Below are 24005 nucleotides of genomic sequence, written 5' to 3' on the forward strand. Positions count from 1 at the left end.
TTTCGGTTTTAACCTAATCAAGATCTTCTCCGCATTGAGCGTCTATATTTCTCTAATAGTTTGAATGAATATCGCAGCAGCGGTGCGTCTCATGGGCTAGGCTAACAAAATATTAAAATGCAACAACGTCACTTACAACATCACCGCATCTCGCGCGCCACTGATGCTCCCTGATGCACACCTAACATGGCAAATGTTTATTTTAAATTCGACTAATATTCATTCTTTATTTACAGTCTCCTCATCACAGGCAGGTGTGTGCTGTGCGCTATATCGAAGGTGTACCATCGATAAATAGATAGTTTTATCGCCCAGGCCTAATATATATGTGTGTGTGTATATATATATATATACATATATATACATATATATATATATATATATACATATACATACAGTGGGTACGGAAAGTATTCAGACCCCCTTAAATTTTTCACTCTTTGTTATATTGCAGCCATTTGCTAAAATCATTTGTTAATTTTTTTTCCTCATTAATGTACACACAGCACACCATATTGACAGAAAAACACAGAATTGTTGACAGTTTTGCAGATTTATTAAAAAAGAAAAACTGTTTAATTGTGATGATTTTGGCTCACATTTAACTAAAACCCACCAGGCTAAATCAAAGAAATTTATCAAAGAAATCGCGATGGTTTTTTTTTGTCCATAGCCCTAATATATATATGTAGCCACAGCCCTAATATATATATGTATTTTTTTTATGTTTAGCTTGCATAATCAATCTTTCTATTTTCTTATTTTTAAATATGCACAGTTTCGTCCTGTGGGAAAAAGGTTTCAGTTACCAGTGTGTGTCCAATAAAAGATTTAGACTTTACTTTGACTCGAACAGTGAACTGCTGTAGACTGTTTTCAGGTGTTTTTTTTTTTTCAGTGGCATATGAAGAGGGAATGAAGGATGGACAGAGGTCTTATTGAAACCTCACCATTGCTGTGCAGAATCCTGCATTCTTAATTCTGAATGAGATGATGAATCGAGTTGCTCAGACATTCACTGAAGCCGGCTTTGCATTAAGGAACATGGGGAAGCGAGAGACAAAGCTTTGTGGTTGTTCGTGGACAAAGTCTTTGAATACTTTTGCTGTCAGTAGATATTTTATTTGTATTAGTCTTTATTGTTATAGAGGTTTGATGATGAGGAATAGATTTTTGCTACATCCAGCTCATCTCACACTGAGAGGGAGGGATTAATAAAACAAAAACAAATGAAGAGTAAAAAGAGTGGGGTAGAAGGTGAATTAAGAAGAGGGAAAAAATAAAAGCAGGGTTTGTGGAGCAGTCGCAGAAGACAAGGCTATAAGTGGGAAAATAGGGAGTTTACCACCTGCTAGTTTGGTTCTTCTTGGCAGTGTTTTTTCTCATGAGATGTTGGGGTGCTTGGTCCCTGCTGGGATTGCCTTATGGAGGGGTTACTGCTTGTATTCTCTCATGAGGTCTAGTGTGTTATTGGTTTCCTCAACTCCAGCATGCTGAGGTGAATTACTAGTGTGACAATGAGGACAAGAATTGAATTCTCTTTCTCTCATTTTTATCAAGGTATTTTAAAAGGAGGGCTCAGATTTGATTGGAGTGAAAAACTATGTTTTATTTGGTCATGCTTCAAAAGAGTAGAGGTGTGACCTCGGCGTCCTGGCCAAATTTGCCCATTGGCCTCTGATCATCATGGCCTCCTGACAATCCCCATATCTACTGATTGGCTTCATCACTCTGTCTCCTCTCCACCAATAAGCTGGTGTGTGGTGGGCGTTCTGGCGCACTATGGCTGCCGTCGCATCATTCAGGTGGATGCTGCACACTGGTGGTGGTTGAGGAGATACCCCCTGACAGTGTAAAGTGCTTGGAGTGCCTAGAAAAGCTCTATATAAATGTAATGAATTATTAATATTATTATTATTATTATTATTATTATGCTTCAGTGATATATTTTTTTCTGTGTTTATTTCTGTCCTACAGGCAATTCAAGCCAAAGCAAGGCAGGATTGTCATTGATTTTAATTCAATCAACTACCCCGGATTGAAAACGTCCAGTGGTTTGGGGGGCATACAGTCATCACAGACTGAGGAATTTGGAGCATGACACTAAATATTCATAAAACGCACTCATTGTTTTTCTTGCTTATGTACTGGTGAAGGTCATTTTGGGTTTGACAGTGATTACTAAATAGATGTAGTTCACTGTTGTGCATTTTTTGTTTTAAACCTTTGTTTCTTCAAATCTTGAAACGTGTTAACTATTGTCAGTGTTTTGAATGTTTTTCTTGAATTTGTTTGCTCTAATGCATAACATTAACATTTTTTTTATCAATTTACATGCAAAATAGCAGCCGGTGTGTGACCTTGGCTGATGTGCCTTTTTTAATTGATTCTTTTAGAGTTTCAGTTTTTATGATGAGTGGGTTGACAATGAGAACATTAAAATCAAGCTGGATGCCAACATTAACCAAATCAAATGTGGTATTTAACATTTCTTTTAACCGTTTTGTATTTTCTGTAACAAGGCTGATTATATTTTGATGTTCATTTCACAAATACTAAATTACCCTTCCCTTTTCAAACATTAACCACTGATGGCTGTTTTGCTCATATTCCTAAGCTTTTGTAAGTACTGCATCAGATAAACCTCATGTTCTGTCAAACCCCAATCCACAGTTTTGTGCATGTTGTGTCTCTTCAGGTTAGAACCCACAACTTAAGGTTTTATTAAAAAAAGAGGAGACTTGCGTTTGGAGGGAACAGTTTGTAAATGTTACATATCATTATACCGGGATGACACTCCCAAAATAAAAAAATTATAAAAAATCTCTGTGTTTCATTTTCATTGCCATACTATGAGAGTTAGAATATTGTTTTTTTCGTTACGAAGCACAAAACACAAATTATAATGGCCCACACAGCTGCTGTTAGGTTTTGCTCTGTATTATGCATACATCATTTAACAGGTCAAAAGTTTGCTGAGGATTACTTGATGCATTTCTTAACAAAATTATATTTTTTCCCCCTCTGAGTATCATTTGGTCACTGTTTATTCATCCTGGGATAAGATGGAGATGTTGTCAAAAAATGTAATCATTTAAGAGTGAAATGATGTTCATAATATGGTTCATAATATCTATATCACTTCTGAGTTATATAAGACTTAATGAGATGATAATTAATACTAAGCCCTTGAAAATCTAAAATCTTGAATCGTAATGAGGTACAAGCAGCACACCCTCATATACTGTAAAAAGGATACATTGGTTATACCGGGATCACACTCCCAAAATAAAAAAATTATAAAAAATCTCTCAGTGTTTCATTTTCATTGCCATACTATGAGAGTTAGAATATTGTTTTTTTCGTTACGAAGCACAAAACACAAATTATAACGGCCCACACAGCTGCTGTTAGGTTTTGCTCTGTATTATGCATACATCATTTAACAGGTCAAAAGTTTGCTGAGGATTACTTGATGCATTTCTTAACAAAATTATATTTTTTCCCCCTCTGAGTATCATTTGGTCACTGTTTATTCATCCTGGGATAAGATGGAGATGTTGTCAAAAAATGTAATCATTTAAGAGTGAAATGATGTTCATAATATGGTTCATAATATCTATATCACTTCTGAGTTATATAAGACTTAATGAGATGATAATTAATACTAAGCCCTTGAAAATCTAAAATCTTGAATCGTAATGAGGTACAAGCAGCACACCCTCATATACTGTAAAAAGGATACATTGTGAATGGATGCAGTGATTAAAGTAATAGTTTACACCAAAAATGATATTCTGTGATCAATTAGTCATGCTGTTCTGTAAAACATGGAAGAAGTAGTAATTCAGGTTTGGAACGACATGAGGGTGAGTGAATAATGTGAAGTATTTACGGTGAACTATTCCTTTTAAAAAAGTTTGAATAAATTCAATTTGCTGAATGCTTATTAAAGACATCAAGCTGATTAGATCACATTATATTACACTGCCTGTATGAATTGCACGTTCACTTGTGGTTGTGTAGAACGTTGCTGGCTATGCAGACATCACTGGCTGCCATTACTGAGAATGTCATTCAGACTAGTGTCTTAATGGCACCATGAACCAAAGCTGTAAATGGTTTGACAAAATTACGAAAATTACTCCGGCAATTGTTTACAGGCAATTGAGATTTGAGAACCTTTAAATGATTTTAATGTCAAACATTAGAGGATTTAAAAAGGCATATCTTAATTTCTTTTCTCAGTAACCATAAAGTCATCCTCTTCAAAGACGCCTTTCAGCTCTTGAAGTGGTCCTTGTTTCAAGTGTCCTTACGTATGCTCGTTGTGCATGTTTTATGACTAATTTAGTTTCCAATATGTATTTGCAGAGGTCATTCATTAATCGGTGGTCAGTGAAAATACCAGATGGTATGTGATGTTTCTTGTGATAATTGTTTTTAAAATTTTCCAGTGCACTTGTATTTTGACATAAGGCATTCAAAGAAAGGTCTTATATATCCTGTCACTTTGAGCATGTATTTTGAAAATATTTGGAAAATAAAATGGCTCTGTCACAATGAAATGTCACTGGTCCCAATCCACTTACACTGTTACGAAATGAGCAGCTTGGACATTCTGCTACACTTAAAAATAAAGGTTTTTAATTGGCATTGATTGTTCCATGAAAAACCTTTAACATTTATGTAATCCTCCATTTCACAAAAATGTGATTTATAGTGGAAAAAGGTTCTTTAGATTGCTTAAATATTCTTCAACGAAACTAATAATTTTAAAGAACTGTTCATTGAAATGTTTTTGGATCTTTTATGGCATTGCTGTGAAAGCCCCATTTTGGAATGAATAGAGAGAGCGAGAGAGAGCAGAAGAAAGATATACATGTCTGCAATATCATGATTTTGGTGAACTATACCTCTAACCTCTTGCAATGAATAGTCTGACTATATCAGATGTAATTGTAGCTTTGAAAATCTTGATGTAGAACATTTTTTTTGTTGCTATTTTATAACCACTTTTTTAAAGGTAGATGTTGTGGCTGCTTATGCTTTTATCTTTGATTTTTGATGTATTGCATCATTACACTCACCTAATGGGAGTGTTGTCATTGCTGAAACAGAAGAGGCCCGCTGAGTTTATACTTCAAAACATTTTTCTTCCATTCTTTTATCTGAAATACAGTATGTTAATATGATGGTAAAGGACACAAACATCTCAAAGTCTAAATAAAGAAGGCGCGAGTTGGTTGATATATCATGCAAATTGCATAATGTGTGGAGGTGATCAGATCTATCATTCTGGGTGGATTTTTGGGATGACGGTTTTCTCTGATGATTTGATTTGGGTGGTTGGGTCTGGAGGTGCTGCTAAAAAGAATTCTTGTAATGGACTTTTGCAGGAAAGGAAATGATTCTGTGTGAGGAGCAAAGGGGGTTATACAATGTCTCAAAAAAAAGTTTACAGCAAGCAGATGTGTTAGATGGTGTAGCTGATGGAGTGCTGCAGCATAGTCTGTTTGAGAACCAAGTGCAATCATTATCTGGAACACAGCGTACTGACAGCCAGCCAGCCAGTACTGTCTAAGAGAAGACAGACCAAAGCACAACGGCCCTCGTCAGAGGTGAGATACTGGTGCCTAGAGAAATAACACAGGTAAAATGCACATCAAATTGGTCACAACATGTTAGTTTTATTGTTACAATGCAGTTTGTGGGGAAATTGGTAGCTATTTAAATGTACGTTTGTAAAGTCACCAACACCAGTGTGTATTAGACTTTTATTGTAGTGACTGAGAGCTGACAGAAAATGATGGAGAAGATATGTCTGCATAGAAGCACCATAAGGATGACACATTGGAGTATTCAAAGCCCAAAAGAGAATTAAATATACTGCTATTTACAAAAAGCAGACCTCGCAATAACTAAAAAAAAGATTGCAAAAAACTGAGTAGAATAACTTAAAAAAAGACAGATGCTTTTGATGAAAACCATCTATTTTTATAGATATCGTAACCTAACTTTGCACACACGGAAGAGTCTTTAAAGCTCTGTCATATTAGCAATGACCTGTGATAGTCTCAAATCATTCCAGAAATATTTGATGGCATTCAGATGGGTGTTGAGTAGTTAAAAGACGTGTCTTTCTGCTAATGTCATGAGCTAGACAACCTACTTTAGGAACAAAACGGGTGTAAAAAGCCACACTGTTTCTGTACCGTGTTTCTTATTGTGCTGTACTTTACTCTTTTTATTCGATGCTTGTGTGTAGACATTTAAATTGATGTGACCTCAGCACTACACAATGTCACTTAGTGTAAGAGGAATATGTATAGAGATAAGTATGGTGGTAGATAGAGGCATGTTGACAGTAAGATGCATATCAATGTAATATATGGCGCATCTGAAGGACTAAGCACATTGAACCTGTCAGTTTAAACCAACTACTTATCTCCTTTTATTATCAACATCTTTGTCATCCAAATCAGGGGGAAATCTCTTTCTACATAGGAGCAGGTAAGGGGCCAATCGTATTAATCATGTAGGCTATCTTTGCGAGAAACACTTCACTCATAAAACTAAAGGTTCTTTATTGGCATCTATGATTCCATGAAGAATGTTTAAAATCCGTCGAAACTTTCCATTGCAAAAAAGGTTATTTATAGTGGAAGGAGGTGCTTCAGATTATTAAAATGTGCTTCATACTAAAAAATAAGAAACAAAAGAGGTTCTTTTAAGAACTGTTCATCAGGGACGCGGGAAGTAAGGGTGCTGAGGGGGCTGCAGCACCCCCTGTTTTCACATGGATGCAAATGCAACGCCAAGTTTGTTCATTTAAATTTATTCAGTTTTAGCATTTAATAATTTATTTGTAATGATCTCTGAAATGTAAATTGTAAGTGGGCTATAATAAACCCATGTTTATCTTTATAAACATGATTAATTTTAATTGGGATGTTTTCTATATGGGATGATTAGCCTAATCCTCATTAACACGTGACGCTAGCGCGTGGTATCAGACATGAACTATACAGAATGCGAACACGATTAACTTTAATACAAGGAGATAATGGCGCAAAAGCGAATTTCAGATTTTTTTAAAATGCCCATCCCAGCAAAAACTTTCCAAAATCGGCATTTAAACAACACCAGCCCCAGCACAAGCACCGACGTAAGTGAACCAGATCCCCACCCCCCACCCTTTCAGCTAACATGGACACACACAGCACCCCCAACCGAAAACATCTTCCCGCGCCCCTCTGTTCACTGAATGTTCTTTGGAGAACCAAAATTGTTTCTTCCGTGGCATCGTTATAAACCCCCTTATGAAACCTTTATTTTTAAGAGTGTAGACTATGGTGGGTGCCACCATTTAGAATTTTTAAATGTTTGTTCATTTCTTCGGCATCACCCTTTTGTGCGTGTGTGTGAGTGTATATGTGTATATATAAACAAGCAGTTTGAAAAGCACTGCGGATCAGTTATTTTCCCACTCAGTAAAGTACATCTGTCCTTATGTTGCTGCTTGCTGACCTCAAAAGCTAGTTTCCTTTAAGCTTCATCTTCAGGAAACAAGGTTTGACACTTTGAAAAACAAAAGTCCTCCATGCCAGTAAAGAGGCTGTTCAGTGTGAAGGCAAAAGTTTTCAGACCAGAGAGATGCAATCTGTCCGATATGGTGTTTGGCAAATCATGCTCAGCAAGTGTAGCAACAATGACAGGGGATGTGGGTGTTGAATAAACTGAAAAATAATTAAATGTGAGCAAAATCATACCTTTTATGTTCTAGGATTTATTACATTATTCCACTATGACAGCTACGTCTTACGTTTCAATATTTCAAGTAAAAAGTGAGTGTTTGAAGGCAAATAAAATACCTAAGGACAAATAATAAACATACGGACAAGTAATGGAGCATCTGGGTTGCCACTGGTGCTTTGTCTGATTTAGCACAGGTTTAATATACAGAAAAGCCTCACATGGGCCTGCAATGTGCTCCCTCCCTGTCTCTCCATTTCAGCCTTGATAAAGCGCTGGTCATTAGCCAAAAGCTTTGTAAGTGAAGATGAAAACAGTTAGAGAAAGCAGCTGAATTAAAATCTCTTGGCTGCCAAGACACTTTGATTAACCAAAAACATGTCATTTCATTTGGCCCATTGTCTCCATTAAAAACATAAAACCCTAAAATCTGATCTATTGCATGAATTGATGTGCAGTTAGCTAATGAAATGAACTGAATGCACTATGGCATTTTTAAATGAAGCACAGCAGACTTCACTTACCTTTATGATTTCTTCAGCATATGGCATGTGACACAGAGAGCTCTGTTTGATATCCATAAAACTTGCTTCCCATATGGTTCCAGATTAAAAAAATAACAAAACAAGGAAATAGTAATACAGGTGGCAAATATCCACAAGGTGTGATAGCTGTGATTAAGTAAGTTTAGATCTAAACATGTTTAATGGATGATCCATATAGCAATGTCTTCAATTTATTAACCAAATTGGGTTTAGACACATTTTTGAATGCACTAAATTTGCAGCTTTTTAAATGATCAGAGCATTATGGGAAATTAACTATACTTCCATCATGGTTCATAAAACCATTGTATGGAATACTGCAAATGTTGTGTTATAGAATGTTTGAGAAATGGGGTGTTAATTCTGTTTTATTGTATAGTGCAAATACAACCACTGTGGAGTACAACTCAAGTGCAATATGTAAATTCAGTCATATTTATTAAATTACCCGTGCATACATGTTACCATTTTTGCACTACATTTGTGGGAATTAAATTACTCCATAAAGATTCCAGTTTTAAATGTGCAGTAGTTCATGTGCTCTGTGAGATAGTTATGGTTTTAACACTTTAACGTATCATTAGATAAAGTTGGATGGATGCATTAAAAGAAATGGATGCATTCCAGTATTTATTTGTCAGAATTTAATGTAAAATACTTATTTAAATGTGAATATTTATAAACTACTGATAGAAATAAATAGAATAATTTAAGAAAAATACAAATTCCTTGTCAATAAACCTCATTCTGATTCTAACCCTGCCTAATATCACTTAAGCAAAGTTAAAGGCACAATATGTAATTTTCGCCGCTAGAGGGCGTGTATTCAAAATAAACAAATAGACAAAGGCGTAGTTTGATGACGCCGTGACTGAGTGTGGAATCATGGGAGTTGTGGTCTTCATCCCCACAGCCGATGCAATCCGACGGGACTCGGGCAGAAATCATGTTCATGGATGAGCTAATGATTTATTAACATAGTAGAATGAAGCAGGGTGAGGCTGAAAGCTGTCGGAGCGAAACGAGGCCGCTGAACGAGCGTGTGACACGGCTCGAAAGCAGCGAAGCTGTTATTATGCCACAGTCGACCGCTTCCGCTCCTTCCGGTCGTGCGTATGTGGGGGAAAAAAGTAGCGCTGTTTTATCATACTAGATACATTTGAAAGTTCTGTTATAATGCTACTCTGTGCGGTCGCATAACATATCAAAGCATCTTTGGTGTTTCCATGTTTTCTTCAAAACAAAACCGAGGGGAAATCGAGGGGTTATGATGTCATTGGCAGGCGACACGATGACACTATGGACACGGTCCGTGTCACTAGTTAAATTTGCTTATTTCTCTGGATTTAAACATTCTTCGAAACATTTGGGATAACGTAAGTACACAAGTCAGCAAAATATAACACTTTTCTAGTGGTTTTTGGATATTTTAATAAAAAAATCTTACATATTGTGCCTTTAATTGAAACGTTTTATGAAAACTGAGTATCAGAGCCACACTTCCACCTCTGGCGTCCACTGCCGCCATTGAAAACGACCACAAGAAGCATCGTGTAGTCACTAGTCATTATCAGCTTCAAAGTAAAGTACATAATAACACATAATCTTCCTGCATGTAACATTATACAGAAATTACGTTCACGCTCCCAGTGGCTGCTTTTCATTGTTTTCTAACAAAATTAATGGAGAACCTGTACAGAGTGAGTTCACAAAGCAGTTTGCATCAAGTATTACTACAACTGCATGGCTCATCTAATATTCTCACACCTTAATGTCGTTTCGGAGCTCACAGAAGCCACTCTTTTTTGTTCAGTTATATGGAGCCCAGTGTAATGAAAGGGGTTTGAAATGTTCAATTTGACACTCATAAAAACGCATGAGTGTCTTTCACACGGAATAGTCTGATGAAATACAGAGACTTGGTAACCTTCAGAGGAATAATTAATATGAATTAATATTCATGAGCTAAGCCTTCACCTAGGATTGATAAATGACACAGTCATTCTTGAGACGTGGGACAAAACAGGTCCAGCAAGGGTAACTGCTATTAGCTTTAAAAATTACAAATATTTTCAATTTTAAATGTCATGAGGGATTAATAATAGAATGTATTTAACACAATTATCACCTTCAATTTTATTTTCTCATTATTATACCAAATCTGTGTTTCTTAATGTCCTCTCACGACATCTAAAACAGTGTGTCCACAGAGAAGGGTTCAATCATTCATATGCAATAAAATGGACTTGCTTTATCAAAAGCAACACTTAATATCTATCAAATCAAGGTTGTTTTTTTAATGACATATGCATGTTTCATAAGATTTTAAAGTTGCGTCCCCACTTTTTGTCAACACCGTCAGACATTCAATAAAATGTACAAACCCGATTCCAAAAAAGTTGGGACACTACAAATTGTGAATAAAAACAGAATGCAATGATGTGGAAGTTTCAAATTTCAATATTTTATTCAGAATTTGTAAATTATTCCATTCCTTTTTTACTCACAATTTGTACAGTGTCCCATTTTTTTGGAATTGGGTTTATAATAAAATCAGGGAATATCAGGGCAGCTGTCACTCTAAAGGACCCCCTTGCCACAGTTCACCTCTGCAGAGTACTGCAGTGTCAGACAGGCTCTGCTAAGTTTCATAGTTTTAGAATATTTTAAATCCTAATGTTAATATTTCCTGTGTCACAGCCATGATATGTCAACACCATCTTCCAATTTCTGAGGAAATTATTTGAAATATTTAGATAATTGTATTCTCCTGAAGCACGTTCCATTAGCATCTAGCATTAACAGAAACAAATAAAATGGCTACTACATGAACTGAAAGAAATGCCAAATTTGTCAACACCGTCAGATGTCACCACCATAAGATTGTGTTCCAATGATATATCAAAATACTTAAATGTGACTCTTGAATAAAAGCTTTATAAACAATAACATACTCACTGTTTGTTTTAATACAGTAATTGACTGATTCAATGTATTTAATAGTTAAAATGATTACAAATTCAGGTTTTCGTCACCACCATCAGATGTGTCAACTCCGTCAGTTCTGTCACCTCCGTCAGTTGAATATTTTGATAATTTTGATAATATTTCATTATGATATTTTATATTTGTTGTGGAATTGTATCAGTTACACCTTTTTACAAGGTTTGTTTGAACTAAGAATCTGACGTTTTCCCTCAGGTTTTAGATCTGCTGAATATGCAAAATGGTTCCATAAATGTCATTCCTTATGTCTCTTTCTTTAGTGCTAAACTTTAACCCTTTCCTATACCAACTGTATGTGTGTGTGTGTGTATGTGTATGTTAGACCGGCTTAATGTGTTTATGTAGTATGTTAGACTAGTTTAAGTGTTTATGTAGTTAATAAAACCTTACTTGTATCACACTTGACGTGTTCATTGTTTACTCATAACCGGAGTCAATAATCATGCAGATTTACGTTACAAACTTATAGAATTGTACAGTAAGAAAGTTATTTCCTTTAACCAGGAAATTAACGTTCTTAGAATTGACAAGACGGTTGACCCTGAGTGGTCAGCTAAATATCTACAGTGGATCTAAAATATTAATAATTAATCATAATTAGTTATGGTTAATTATTCATATTTCCTGTTGTGAGCTAAATTCGCTACAAAAGAGTGAAAAATTTAAGGGGGTCTGAATACTTTCCGCACCCACTGTATATTTAGTTTCGTTTGTCTGAGTACAAGGTTTTATTTTTTCAATTTTGCACCCTGTTTTGTCCCACTTCTCAAGAATAAATGTGCAGTAGTTCGTGTGCTCTGTGAGGTAGTTGTAACAATTTATAATATATTTGATTATTGGACAATGCTTAACCAATTATTAGATAAAGTGCATTCCACTATTTATGAATGCCATATAATTTAATGCCATATATAGATCTATTTATGTTTGAATGTTCATAATTTATTGTTATGTTAAACTAGGTAATAGGTGTTAATTACTCATTAAGAATTTTGTTCATAAGGCAACTGTTTTTTAATGCTGCCTGTCAGGTTAATGAAATATAAGTTTATCAGTGGAAGGCATGCAATGTCCTTTGTATTGTATGTTATTATATATTTTTAAATTCTATAAAAAATTCTTTCAGTTTTTTCTTCATGTAAAGCATTGTGACATTTTAAAGTTATATATAAAGTTATATTGAAGAGCTTGACATATAGGAGCTTAATGCCATATGCTTCCAGATGATCCATGCAGTGCTATCAACCCTGGACCAGTCTCTGAGCTCGGTTATACTGCCATGTCTCATTGCGTTTCTCTCTTCACACACTGGAGACCAAATGAGACGTTACTCTGTTAGTGGCTCTGCTGACTGAACAGTGCTTTTTAAATATAGCCTACCAAATGAGTCTGTTTACCATGTAAAAGTTTATAGCATTTGCTATGGGCTCACACATCTCTGGAAAGGGGGAGCTCCCAGAAGGCTGTGCAACATGTTTACATTTATTCAGTGAGCAGATGCTTTTGTCCAAAGCGACTTACAAATGAGGAATACAACAAAGCATCAAATATATAAACATGTATGTTTGAACATTAATATTATTATTTTTTTAATTAAATAATAAAAGCAAGGCCGTGACCATATCTTGAACGTTGGGGGGGCCTTTTATTTTCTTTTTTATTATGAAGTATAAAAAATAGAATGGTGAAGGAAATTCTATAATAATAATTTCGAGCTGTTTGAAAGTGTTATTTTAAAATTTGCCTCATTCACTTTTATTTGTATGCCAGATGTGCCTAAACACATAAAGTTTCATGTCAGTGAAATTTACAGTAAACCCCTCATCTCAATTATTTGCATTTTTAGACTGCTGAAGCAGACCAAGCCTAAAAACTTTTAAAGCCTAAATCTTTTTGTCATCCTATTAACAAACGGAGCACTGCGTAATGGAGTGCAGTAGAGCTGCAGAGAGACTCGACCCCCTCAGTGTCTATGGTGGTTACGGACCTAAAGCCACCCTGATTTTTTAAAATTGTGTTCACATTGCTTTGTGTTGTGTACATTTTCTTTTTTTTCTGTTTACAGAAATGTGAAATTGACGGATCCCACACCATGTTCAGTTTTACCACATTTGCCAAAAATGCAATATAGTATATGTTTTGTATCTCATAAACCACTCCTTTGGTCTCCCAAGTGTTAAGTTTTTACTGGATATCTAATGACCCATGTGCCCCCTTAGAGGAACAATATTAAGGTTGAATGTCTTTATATCATGAATACTTTATCTTAACCTAATCACTACCTGGCACCTAAAGCCTATTATCTTATTAAAATTCAGAAAGTGTGAGGAGGTTGTCTGAAGGTACTTAATGAATCACATAGACTTCTGTTGTGCTCACTCTGTGAAAAGTTTGGAAATAGTGACCTTAGTATTAAGAAATGGGTTGTATCAATTGTAAAAAAAATCCCTACACTGTTTTCTCAAAGCCATCGGGTGGCAGTAGCAGAGGTGCTTGGGTCTGTCATTGCTGCTTGCGGCTATATTTACTTTTGATATTTAATGTTGTCAGAAATTGTGTCCGCAAGTAATATCAGTAAGCGGTTTTTATTATTTTTTATTATTACGACCCTGCACAACACAGAATGTGTGTGCAGACCCAGCTTAATCTGTTTTATTTGTATCATAAAATAAATCAGCTGTCATAAGCCTGTTGTATATAATTTGTCTGTCACACACTCAAGGAATTGCCTGAGCTGGATGTTTAGTTAGAACTGCTCTGAGGTTATAATGTAATGAGAGCACACAGACACACTGCACCTGTTCACATCTCACCACGTGGCCTTGATCAGCACTTCAGACCTACTCATAAATGGCAAACAAAAGAGATGTGCTTGGCCTCAAAGACATGCAGCAGAAGCGACTGGAAAACCCATTACATTTTTTTTCCCACAAGCCTTCCCATATCCCAAAAGTGTGCTTTGTGTCTTCTGTTCGGCAGCTGCAGCTGCTGGAAACATGACCACATTTGAGACGTGGGGCCTTTTGGATGGCGTCCCACTCTGATTGAGAGCACCATGCCACTGTGAGCCTCAAACACTGTTATGGAAGCACATCTGGCTCGGTGCTCTCAAAACAACAAAGGGGCAGCAAAGCTATTTCTCTGCAGTAAGAATGGGCCATTGCCCATGAAATCAGAGGCCGTCTTCTGGCCCAAACCCTTTAGGCTCACTGCTTCATAAACATGAACATAAACTGATTCAGTAGAGTAATGAGGGGCACAGACTGCTCTGTGAGGTGGACAAGGCTTGTTAGAGTGTGGATGGCTGAAGTTTGGTTGTCAGGTACGTATATGTGATGTGGCTGTAGTAGAGGATCAGACTTATTCATTAATCTTTGGCCCTCAGTTTCTAGGCTGCTTTCAATAGAGCTATATATATGAAACATGTATAATTGGAGTGTGCCGTATCAAATCTGAGACACTTTTCTCCCCATCAGTTCTAAAACATATGGATAATTGATAAATTATACAGAATCACGAAAGTGATTTCCGAACTGTTTCACATACATGCTCTCCATGTAAGAAATAGTTTCATATTTATTATCCCGACAAGCTTTGTTTTGTGATGATAATTTTTATTTCCGTTTTATCTGTTCTGTCGTGGATATTGACCTGATATTCAATTAAATTACATTTATGCATTTGGCAGACACTTTTATTTAAGCGACTTACATTGCATTTCAAAGCATACGATGTCGAACCCATGACATTGGCATTGCTATAGCACCGTACTCTAACGCTTGAGCTACAGGAATGTAATTAGAAAAGAAAACAGCTTTTCTTTGTGTTTTAGTGATTCTCAAACATTTCAGGCCAAGTACCATTGTTTTTTTTTAGAGAGTAGAAATCTGCCGTTCCAAACCTGTATGCATTCAGTGTAGTTTGTCATTACCTTGTATTTTGCAGAAAATTATCATAAAGGTTTGGAATAACAAAAGACAGTGGGTGAATGACAGAATTAGGGATTGTAACAACCATAACGGCACATTTTCATTAATATCAATATCCATGCCCCTTTCGATTCTTTATTGGCCCTTTGCAGATCTGTGAAAAAGTGCCACAGTAGTAACATTATATCTAAAGTAAATTTTTAATTGTTTTTTAGTAGTGTACATTTCCTGGGTCGCACTACATCCCACAGTTTGAGAACCACTGCTCTATTGCTTTCCTGACTCGCTTAATGAGTAAGATATGTGGTCACATTTGTGTAATGGACTAATAAATACACAATTTTTTTAATATTACATTTTATTTTTATGATTGATCTCTGTGGAGCAATTAACATGTTGAAGATAAAAGGTAATGAATCCAGCAGTGACCTAGTTTAGATTACATCAAAATTGCACTTTAATTGCACTCTAAACAGACGTGTCTATCAAATGGAAATCATGAGCTTTTTTTTTTTTCTGAGATGCTGCGTGGCTATAAAACATTACAAAAGCAAAACTGAGCAAAAACAAATAACGTAAGAACATCAGTAATACAACATTCTCTAAATCCTCATTACAAATGAGAGATTGCAAGATAAGTTATTGAATTTACAGGTAAAATCACTTCAGTTCGTAGTAATTGTTTGAAACAAGTTTGTAAAACAGATCATACAAAATACACAAAATATAGACTGTTCAAAAGACAAAGTAATTGAGCAAAAACCAATGGTTGATTTGTCGCAGTAGCAACAAAGCTAATCACACACAGCATTTTTGAATGTTCAGTTCTCAGACAAATTCAGTCCCAAATCCCACATCAGATCTGATATGAGAAAACGTTACTGTTAAGTGACTGTAAACTGTGTGATGATAATGGCATTTATTTGAAAGTATTTAATTAAATACTCATGATTTTCTGTACAGGCATCTTTCCTTTTAATTTAGGAAAAATAACCAGTATTTACAATCGCCCTCACATCAGACCAGAGACGTGACGACTGCAAAAATGTATAATGTAGAGGCATCATCTTCAACATATACATTGTAGTGCAAAGGAATATCAAAACAGATCATGTACATATTGGCACTAATAAGGAAAAAAGTGAGCTTCCTTTGATTCATTGGGTTGATACTGTATGCATGCCATCAATAGCAAACATATCAGGTCGTTTTCTGTTCTCCCTTCTCCTCTCACAGACATTTGTATCTTCACTGCTACTCTGTCACACGTTCCCCCCAAATCTACTTCTGTTAAGCAAGTTCTGGCTTTTTATAAGAATATTTTGACAATGTTGACCAACACACATTGAAATTTGTTCATACACACTGATTGAAGGGCTCCTGAGTACAGTGGTCACTCCTTACGCAAACAAATGACTGTATCGCAGAGAACCTGTGTAGACCTTTTAAGGGAAACACTTTGTTAATATTGCAGTGGTTCTTGTTCTGGTTATTACTAGTGTTTTAATTAAGTGCTCACCTTTTTTTTATTTTTTCAGGGGGAAAAGTTCACCCTAACAAGCTCAGACCCTCTTCGAACAATCAGTTACTGAGAATCCCAAACAAAAAACCTCACAGACCCACAGGTGGGTAACATCCCCTTCAGACCTCCATTCACTCATGAATAGAAAAATAGGCTCCACCATACAGTTACATGATTGATTTAAAAACTTTTCATAGGAAAACAACAAACTAAAACGGAAACAATGTTTTCTCATTCATTAGTCAGAACATTTTATTTTATACAATCTTTAAGAAGCCTATACAAAAACAGTATCTGAAGAAGGAGGCAGTCCATTTAGGCATACAAATGAATTTTTTGTCCTTTTGGGGTGACTTCTGATCACTTTAATGTTTGTGGTGCTCTTAGATTTGTTGTCAAATATTTTAAAGTAAAAGAAATCCTAAATCAATCTCCTTCATGTGGGTGATGGCGGAATTCTCTTTTAAGGTAACGGTTCAGTTCTTATTTAGTGCTCAGTACATTTCTAAATTTCTGCTTTAGCACTTGTTATTTCAGTTACATAAATTTAACCCCATGCAAAACAAGTTTTATTTCTGGCATCATAACATGATCATAGGGCAATATCTGTGTTCAGTGGAAAAAGCCACAGTATCTCTGCTGTCTAATGACCCTTTTGATTCAAGAGCGTTTGAGTGTTTCTTCTTGTCAAAGGAGTTTTAATCATGGTTAAAATGGAGGGATATAAACTCCTTGCAAATCCCCCCCCCCCATGCTGCCAGTGACAACACATATTAATGCTAGTGTGATATATCCTTCATCTAAAACATTAAAAAGAGCGGAAAGTTTTTGAAATAATCTTGTCTCTGGATAGAAAGCGAGGCTAAAGCGTGAACTTGTATATAGGGACAGAAAGTCTTTAAAAGCTTTAAGCTTCAAACTCATTCCAATTAAAGACAGAACAATACCATGACTTTACTGTAAAGGAATAATATCTGCCAAATTACTAAACCCTTGTTGGGTTTTTAGTATTTGATTGTAGTATTTCCTCTTTTCACAACTGAAAAAAGCTACTCTATACCTATTGTTGATTACAGCAGCAGTAACGCCATGAAACCGCTGATAGCATTTAGACAATCTGAAAAAGAGAGAAATAGAAATAAAAAAAGGCAACAATCAGTTTCAGAGGATGGAAAGAGAAGAAAAACAGTTTTGAAGATTCAGTGACACAGTACAGCTGATTTTATTTCAATTAGCATTACCACAAATTTTGATAAGATAAAATATTAAAATTCATGAGTATAAACAGTAATGCATGACAAGACGAAAAAGTCTCAATATTTGTAAGATTTTATTTTTATGTATAAACACTGTACATAAATTACTTTCTCTGCGACTAATATTGTTGTACGGATAGGTGGAATTTTTTTACTTAAAAAAAAAAATCCATAAAGATATTCTAACATCTCTTGTCAAAGTACCGGTCAGTTATGAGATGTATATTTATATATTTTGTTCTGTCAGTTTCCGCTCTATTCACCACCTGGGTTGGTTCAGGAATGAGAGAGTGACCAGGAATGAGTACACTCAGATTTGATTATATGAACCACAACTGTGTCCCTTAAGAAATCAAAGCAGAAGAGAAATGATCAACGAGCTCACAGTCTGAAACCCCAGTCCTCACTAGTTGACAAAACATGTTGCTGAGAGCAAGGACAGTACGAACCACTGAATTACAGTCACTGCCTTGCGAAAAAGGCATTATATTAGTTCATCTGGGTGCAGTGGTCTGCGCATGTAAACACATTTGCCTTTTTCTCTCCATTTTATCACTGACCAAGACACCTTTAAAGTTTTACATAAAAAAGACAAAAACAAATCATAACTGAGTTTTTCTTGGGTAGCTCTCTTAGAGAGTCCATTATCCATTCAATGCAATAATGTGAACAAATATGTAGGATGGGGGTGTGTTCAGTCAATGAGAGGAAGTGCCTCAGTTTTTTTTGTATAACTGCAGTGTGTGTGGCACTTAGGCACAACTCCTCACTTCTAAAACATTAACCCTTTCCCTTTAGTCTCTGGGATAGGAGCTCTGGGAGTGTGTACACGGGAGCTTCACAGGCTGTCTGATAAATACAGTTTTTTGCCCAACAGTAAAACTAATTAAAATCGTACAAACAAAAGACTAATACAGTATGCCAAAAGGGCCCTCTTCTCACCTGTGACATACTCCTTGACCTCATGCACCTTGCTGATGGGATTATTATTGCAGAACATATACAAGTTGAAGGGAGCTGGGTCCTTGCCCACCCTGGTCCAGGTGCTTATATCTGGGGTGGTCCAACGGCCAGCTTGAATGTCATAGTCCCGCTCTCCAAAGTGCAGCAATCTTGTTAAAGGGTCATATAGGCCACCATGGAATCCAATAACCAATTGAAAGTCAGGGTTAGAGTCAAAATAGATCTCTCCATAAGCAGTATATTGCACCTGCTTGAGGAGAAGCCCATTGCTGCTGAAGACTGCCAGTGGTGTTCCTGTGTTGTCACAAGCAATGTAAAACTCCTCACCACTGCTAATTTCCATGGCAAACAGATGGCCTTGTAGGTCATAGTAGAGTGAGGTGATTTCAGAGCTGGAGTGGTTGTAGACATGGGTAATGCGTGTTGGGTAGTTGAGGTCCGCATAGAAGAACTGAAGGTGCTGGCCCAGACTGTTGCGAGAGGCCAGGCGTCTTCCTAGCCCATCATAGCGGTACTGGATGGTCCAGCCACTGGCTTTACTATGCACCCGAACCAAGAGGCCCTTGGAGTTGTACTCAAAGATCTCCGTACCCCTTTGGCGCAGAAAACCATCTTCGTCCATACGATATTGCACGTCGCCAAGTCGTGTGATGCGGTCCCGTAAGTCATAGCGGAGGGGAGTGAGTCGTGCACTGTTGCCAGGGTTCAGCAGGTGTAGGTTGCCGTTCAGGTCGTAATTATACCGCCACATCATTTTCTCATTCAGGTAGACTGTCTGCAGCTGCCCGTCCACATCATATTCATAGCCATATTTGGTAGTGTTGGCAAAAGGGCCGATCTTTATTTCTCTTTTGGTGACACGGCCCATGTTGTCATACTGGATAGTGATCCAGTACATGAGGGAGCGGAATATCTCGTATTGGATCTCCTTGATGCGGCCATGGACGTCAAAGTGCTTTGTATAGGTCATGACAGCTGTTGATATGATCTGGTTAATGTCGTAATAGATGACGCCGAATTTCCCAAACTGCTCAACCTTGCCGGAAATGTCGTCAAACTGATAAAGATCTATAGGAAGTGGGGTCTCGTTGATGACTCCTTGCATGCTGGTGACTCGGAAGCTATTGTCATAGGTGTAGTCAAAGCGAGCATTGACCATGCCGTCCTCACTGAAGCGGAATATCTGCCTGTCCACCAGTGGACCTATCTGCCGATATCTGATAGAACAAATGAAACCCTCACTCTGTAGGTTGACAGTTTTCAGCACACCTGCTGTCTCATCATAGGTGAAGCTGACCCGTGTGCTGTCATATAGGATCTCAGACAGCTTGTTCTGTCTCCGATACTTATAAAGAACACGTCGGCCAGTGCCCAAGTGTGCCACCCGCAAGAGCTGGCCGTCCTCACTGTAGTCCACCATAACTGAAGCATTACTTTCAGGTGGATTGTAGATGTTGCGGTAGTAGCCGACAGAGCGGATAGTTTGCATGGTGTGACGGGCCACACTTGGCATAGTGATGGCGGAGAGTCGATCCTGCAGATCATAATCAAAGATGTACTGCCGCTGGCTGTGTAAAAGCAGCACCATAGACTGTAAATCAAAAGGTGGGAGAGAGGAGAAATTAACCTAAACAATTAATTACTCTTTCATGCATTTTCTTACATGCTATTAAAATGCAAATGGTGTGTAAAAGCAGGCATTAACGCTCCATAGAGTGATTATTTCTTTGCCTAATTGAGTTCTTCATGACCCTCAAGCTTCTAAATGCAGGTCTGTTGAATGTGCATGTCTGCATAAATATAAAATGATCTGCAATTACTGGCTTTAGCCTCATGATTTGCCCGTACTTAACTCAATAAGGTGGGTTGAAAACTATTTTCGTGCTCTGCATATTGTGGGACTGGAGCATCAAATAAAAAGAAGGGTTTTTAAAATCCATCTGTATTCTAGGCTTGAATCTTGAGGTAAACAAAGTCAGCAAGTTGTCTTTGAGTTATGAATGACTGAGGCCTCATGTTTATTCCGTATCTGTTTTGGGTCTTGTTGGACAATGTGAGAGGTGAGCTGAAGCAAAGGCTGATAAATAAGTGTTTCTCGCTGTGGGCTTAAGTACTGACATCCCCAGAGCCTTTCGCTGAATGGATCTGAGAGTGAGGCATTCAGTGCTTCCGCATCACTCCACGTATATACATGTCTTTGCTGGTAAAATAAGCTCACTGACTGACTGATGTCTGCAGATTTTGAGGGCTATCCTTAGAGGCCTCTCTATCTTGGGGAATTGCTACAGTGAGTGTCTACCTTTGAGAAGCCTTCACCATGTCATCCATACTTGGACAGACATTATTCTAGTTCCCTAGGCACTGCTGGTGGCATATGTTTGATATCCTCTCACTGGTCACGCTACCTGCGCATGTGGCAGGCGACGGAAAGACAGGCTAGCCATGCATATTTAATCTGCACATTTGCACACAGTGGTTTTTCTTTTCACAAAACTTTTGTGGTTCCAGCTGAGAGCTCTCTTGGAGGAAGCTCACTTTTTCATCCAACTGATATCTCAAACTCTGTAAAAACCTAATATTTCATAATATTTTAATGTCCACAAACAAAACATTTCCTAATAAGCATTAGTATTTACAAGGCTATAGCATACAACAGCGAAAAAAGGTGTGATCTCCTGCAAGTAGGGTTGGAGGTGCAAGTTATTCTTTTCATATCACTCCTTGTATCTTTCTTTATGGTATCATTAGGCTGAGCTCAAACCATGAGTTTTCCCTGTGGTCTCATTTTGAGACTGTAATTTTGTCTATGAGACCTTACTAAGCCTTTTCCCTCGCTAGAAACATCCACAACATCCAGTTTCTCTGCCTCTCGGCACACACCAGTTTCTGGAGTCTGTATAGCTATTTATCTCAGTTTTCTGTGGACCAACAAGCTTCATGTTTGTACTGCTGACAGTGATAATGGTGTACTTCTGGAGAACCAATTCAAAGGGAGTAACCATCAGTAAATCTAATTTATGGTGGAGCACTGTGGACACCTTGAACTTTAAGAAACAGTTCACCCAGACATTACTCACTCCCATGTTGTTTCTGACATGAAACACAAAATTATTAGGCAGAATGTCCAAACTGCACTTCCATACAAGGAAAATAGGAGATTTATATTGCCAAGCTCCAAAAAGGCCAATACATTTGTTAATCTAAATTTGTGGTAGCATATAATGCTGTGTTTGACACAAGGAATTTAGTCATTTTCAAATACTGTCAATTAATTAGAATCTGTACAATATGTGAATTCAGACTATTTGAACATCCCTGCAAAAATATCCCATGGAAATTTCTGACAATAAAGCAACACATATTCAACATACCACAGCAAATCATCTGATATAACAGGCCTACCTACTATTGGAAAAATGCACAATTCTCACCTTGTCCAAATAGGTGTAACTCCAGGTTTTGCCGTCGGCAAAGGTCCTGGAGACTATGCGTCCCTGGCTATCATATTCTACCCTCTCGACTGTGGGACCTCTCTGAATGCTTGTGACCTGACCAGTGCCGGAATAGGTGAGGTTGACAGACATCAGCTTACTGCTGGGCACCCACAGTGTAGGATGACCAGAGGCATCATACACAATCTTCAGAAGGAACTTTCGATGATCGTCATATATTTTCTCTGTGCGCAGTGAGCGGTCATAATCCACAGACAGCAGGTTTCTACCGTTGACCTTTATGATTAGAAAACAGAATATTTATATTGATTATAGCATTCATTGCTAGCAACATGTATAGTATTTTTTGGTAGAATTGATTTCCCCAACTTCAGTTACATTTGAGGACTGAATAGAAATTGCATGCAAACTGGTCACTAACACTTGTTCAATCTCTCTCCTAGTCTCATATATATATATATATATATATATATATATAAAAGAAATAAAACCGGCCAGATTTTTTTATAGGTTTAAAGGGGGGCGCGACCAAAAAAGCTTGAGAACCACTGATTTAACCTGTGAGTTACAGCTTGATTAGCAGTGTGGAACATTTCCAAGACTTAAAGCAACAGGTCAGTTTATAGAGCCATCAGTGGTCATTGTTAATAATGATAATACAGCAGAGACTTGCCGCACCTTGAACTAATGTGTAAAAAGAATCAATGGAAGAGAGGTTGGTGGTGATGCTGACATCGTCATCTCGTCCTGAGGTCTCAATGTCCACTGTTAGGGCTCTGTCCATCTCCCCAATTAGACTGGTGATAACCCCAGTGGGGAATGTCACATTTGTCAGACGTCCCTCGCTGTCATAGCTGCAAACCAAAAATGCCATTAGAACACCTTTTGCAATTGACGTGCAGTTCACATGATGCCATGACATTAATCCGAATCAGAATCAGAAAGAGCTTTATTGCCAAGTATGTTTGCACATACAAGGAATTTGTTATAGTGTCACAAGCTTCCAGTACACGGAGACAACAACAACACACAGATAATAAAAGTGAGATGTGAATAAAATACACATGCATAAATATAAACCACAAAAAAAAGAATAAATTGTATGTACATACTATATGTGTGCTATAGATGGAATAGGAATAGAATAAAATAAAATAAGTTGTAGGGATGTACTAGGGTTTAGGGTGATAAATAAGTATAAGGTTATTGCACATACTGTACTTTAATAGCACAATGGGAGAACATTAACTGTTCATGAGGTAGATTGCCTGGGGAAAGAAACTGTTCTTGTGCCTGGCTGTCCTGGTATTCGGTGCTCTGTAACGCCGACCAGACGGCAAAAGTTCAAAAAGGAGATGGCTTGGATGTGATGGATCCAGAGTGATTTTCTGAGCCGACTAGCGTGCATGTATGGTTTGGAGTTAGTCTTGTTTGGGTCCTCGGAAACCTTTGTATGTGTGCTATCTGACAGAGGTCAAATGGACAATTTGATTTGTGTACACGAGTCAAGAAATGTAGAAAGTGTAGTTACATATAGGTTTACTTTTTAACAAATGCTGGCTAGTTTGAGTTGCCTT

At 37.2% G+C, this 24005-nt stretch overlaps 2 protein-coding genes across 2 annotated transcripts in view; one reads left to right on the forward strand and one right to left on the reverse strand.

The window, feature by feature from the left end:
- Window positions 1-2806, forward strand: part of LOC107559633 (deoxycytidylate deaminase-like) — a 32365-nt gene extending 29559 nt beyond the window's left edge. Inside the window, exon 4 of the mRNA XM_016243527.1 lies at window positions 1978-2806. Within this exon, the coding sequence (XP_016099013.1) occupies window positions 1978-2101 (124 nt within the window). The 3' untranslated portion in view covers window positions 2102-2806. The remainder of the gene's footprint in view (window positions 1-1977) is intronic.
- Window positions 2807-18851: 16045 nt separating this feature from the next.
- LOC107559630 (teneurin-3-like) overlaps window positions 18852-24005 on the reverse strand; it is a 308103-nt gene continuing 302949 nt past the window's right edge. Inside the window, exons 26-29 of the mRNA XM_016243524.1 lie at window positions 23107-23282; window positions 22408-22709; window positions 18956-20567; window positions 18852-18862 (exon numbers count right to left, since the gene is read on the reverse strand). Coding sequence (XP_016099010.1) covers window positions 18852-18862; window positions 18956-20567; window positions 22408-22709; window positions 23107-23282 — 2101 coding nt within the window. The remainder of the gene's footprint in view (window positions 18863-18955; window positions 20568-22407; window positions 22710-23106; window positions 23283-24005) is intronic.

This window comes from Sinocyclocheilus grahami, unplaced genomic scaffold (genome assembly GCF_001515645.1).
Source record: "Sinocyclocheilus grahami isolate Dianchi unplaced genomic scaffold, SAMN03320097.WGS_v1.1 scaffold693.1, whole genome shotgun sequence".
In the NCBI taxonomy this organism is placed as follows: domain Eukaryota; kingdom Metazoa; phylum Chordata; class Actinopteri; order Cypriniformes; family Cyprinidae; genus Sinocyclocheilus; species Sinocyclocheilus grahami.